At 34.3% G+C, this 2,522-nt stretch overlaps 1 protein-coding gene across 2 annotated transcripts in view; it reads right to left on the bottom strand.

Annotated features, from left to right (window-relative positions):
• Nucleotides 1–602: 602 nt before the first annotated feature.
• iglon5 (IgLON family member 5) overlaps nt 603–2,522 on the bottom strand; it is a 187,888-nt gene continuing 185,968 nt past the window's right edge. For both annotated transcript variants that reach the window (XM_016511722.1, XM_016511720.1), the window contains one exon: nt 603–1,582. In XM_016511722.1, the coding sequence (XP_016367208.1) occupies nt 1,482–1,582 (101 nt within the window). In that variant the 3' untranslated portion in view covers nt 603–1,481. The remainder of the gene's footprint in view (nt 1,583–2,522) is intronic.

Raw genomic sequence — 2,522 nt, 5'->3', positions numbered from 1 at the left:
CGTTTCAGGCCAGGAGACGCCAGAAACTTCTGCTGCCTTCAAGTCTTTGTGGAAAGTTCCTACTTACGAGTTGCAACGACACTTTTGAATAATTCTGAAAAGTTGCACTCTTATGAGTCGCACTGATGCATTTAAATAATTATGAAAAGTTGCACTCTTACTTTTAATTTGCAATGATGCATTCAAATAATTCGGAAAAGTTGCACTCTTATGAGTTGCCGTGATGCATTTAAATAATCATGAAAAGTTGAACTCTTTACTAATGAGTTGCAATTATGCATTTAAATAATTCGGAAAAGTTGCACTCTTATGAGGTGCAATGATGCATTCAAATAATTTGGAAAAGTTGCACTCTTATGAGTTGCCGTGATGCATTTAAATAATTATGAAAAGTTGCACTCTTACTAATGAGTTGCAATGATGCATTCAAATAATTCGGAAAAGTTGCACTCTTTCGGACTTTTCTAAACTGTATTTGCATATTAAAAATGAGTTTTAGCGGATGAGTGACATCTACAGCTGTATATTTTTTTACGTTTATTTTATTAACCAACATTCGACAACCAAAAAGTGTCCAAATACTTTAATTTCCAACACTACATCTATTTTTTTTTATACTTTGCAACGAGTTTGAAAAGTAATTTAAAGCACTTCTCTTTTTTAACTTTCCGTCAAACACAAGAAAACAACACTAAATGTGTACAAACTAAACTTCTTACGATCAATACCAATGATTCTCGGCTAATAATGACATTTCGGTTGTAAATCTCGTAAATACGACCATTCCATTGTGACTTAAAGGCAGCAATATCCTCCGAGCCGAAAGGCTGAAACAGAGAGGCTGATGGGAAATGTAGTTTTTGCCGCTGGAATGAGGGGCCTCTACTGCATATATATTTACACTGAGTGTGAAGGACCGACGATCTGAGTGATGGACAGACTGAGGACAATATGAGGGCTGGACGCGGGTCAGATGTTTCCTTTGGGTCGAGAGCCCAAACGAACGCAAACGAGGGGCCGAGATGACACGGCCCTCCTCGCTAGAAAGAAAACATGTGGTTTGACATCATTCATAGTAGCTACGCACGTCAGAATGCACCACCGTTCAGCTCGGATCTCTGTGTCGGGATCCGACGGGCCCGCTGGGGAACAGCTTTGACCGGGTCACCCGGACATCGCAACCGTCATCGTCGACACGTCACTTAACAACCAGCATGTCCAGCACGCACATCAAGAGACACCCAACTGGCATTACACTTGTCGTTCACATCATTTGCATCACATTTCAGGTTTGGACGATAAAAGGTGACCATCGTTGGCGACGGGAGGGAGGAGTGAAGCGGTGATATACGACCGGGCGTGAATGGGAAGAGGAAGGAATGACCGAGTGATGTAGTGATGGCTCCTGGATTAATGCATAATTTCTTTTTGTTCACAGTGATGGGTTCGTATTTAAAGACTCCTTCCGAAGCGGGAAAGTTTTAGACCTTCATCAGAACAGAGATGGAGAGGCAGATCCACAGGCCGACTCCTGATAAACGGCCGTTCAGAGACGCCGCTCCGCCGTACACGGCCCCGGGCCCTAGAAGAACAGAGAGAAGCAGACGTGAATAGGGTGAATGAGAGAGAGAAAGCTGGTCAACATAGAAACCTTGTGCTAATGTGCTACATGTTAAGGCAATATGAAATCTCAATAGATTATTTATTTTCTAAATACACATTTCTGGTTTTATTGAGTACATATATATATATATATATATATATTGGCTGATGTTCAAAATTCAAGATAAGTCAGATTATGCAAGTTAAATGGATTGCAAACATTGTTTTCATTTACTTTAATTTAAAAGCATTTTGTAAACTTTGATAAATCTATGTATAGTGCATATAAACCATAATGCAAATTGTATTAACATAAAAAATAAATTCAAATAATTTTAACCAGAATTTAAATAAAGTTAAAATTGTTAAAAAGTTTAATTTTTTAATGGCTGATCTTTTTATTATAATTACATTTAAAATAAATGATAGTAAATAACTAATTAAAATGCAACAAGTAAAATACAGTAAAATGATAAAAAAAAAGAATGAATTGAAAATGTTTTTAATAATTTACTGTATCTTTCATGAAAAGTAGCTAGAATAAACAGTATGGTTATTTATATGGTATAACGCATATAAAGCTTATAAAATACACTACATGTATATAAAATAACTAAAAAGTTTATATTTTAATGATTTATTTTTTATTATTATTAAAATTAAAAATGAACTATAAAAATAAAATGCAACAAGCAAAATAAATCAAAATGATAAAATAATGAATTTAAAATATTTTTTAAATACACATTTCTGGTTTTATTGAGTACATTTACTGATTGCACTGGTGTTTTTTTTCCTTCAAATTGAACAACAACAACAACAACTTTCATTAATATTAATCTAATTTAATTTCATCATATTTTTAGCATTATATATATATATATATATATATATATATATATATCAATTATGTATTTATT

The sequence above is a fragment of the Sinocyclocheilus rhinocerous genome, unplaced genomic scaffold, assembly GCF_001515625.1.
Source record: "Sinocyclocheilus rhinocerous isolate Xijiao unplaced genomic scaffold, SAMN03320098_v1.1 scaffold235, whole genome shotgun sequence".
In the NCBI taxonomy this organism is placed as follows: domain Eukaryota; kingdom Metazoa; phylum Chordata; class Actinopteri; order Cypriniformes; family Cyprinidae; genus Sinocyclocheilus; species Sinocyclocheilus rhinocerous.
The sequence above is the reverse complement of the archived record's forward strand: the minus strand, read 5'-3'. Positions and strand labels throughout refer to the sequence as shown.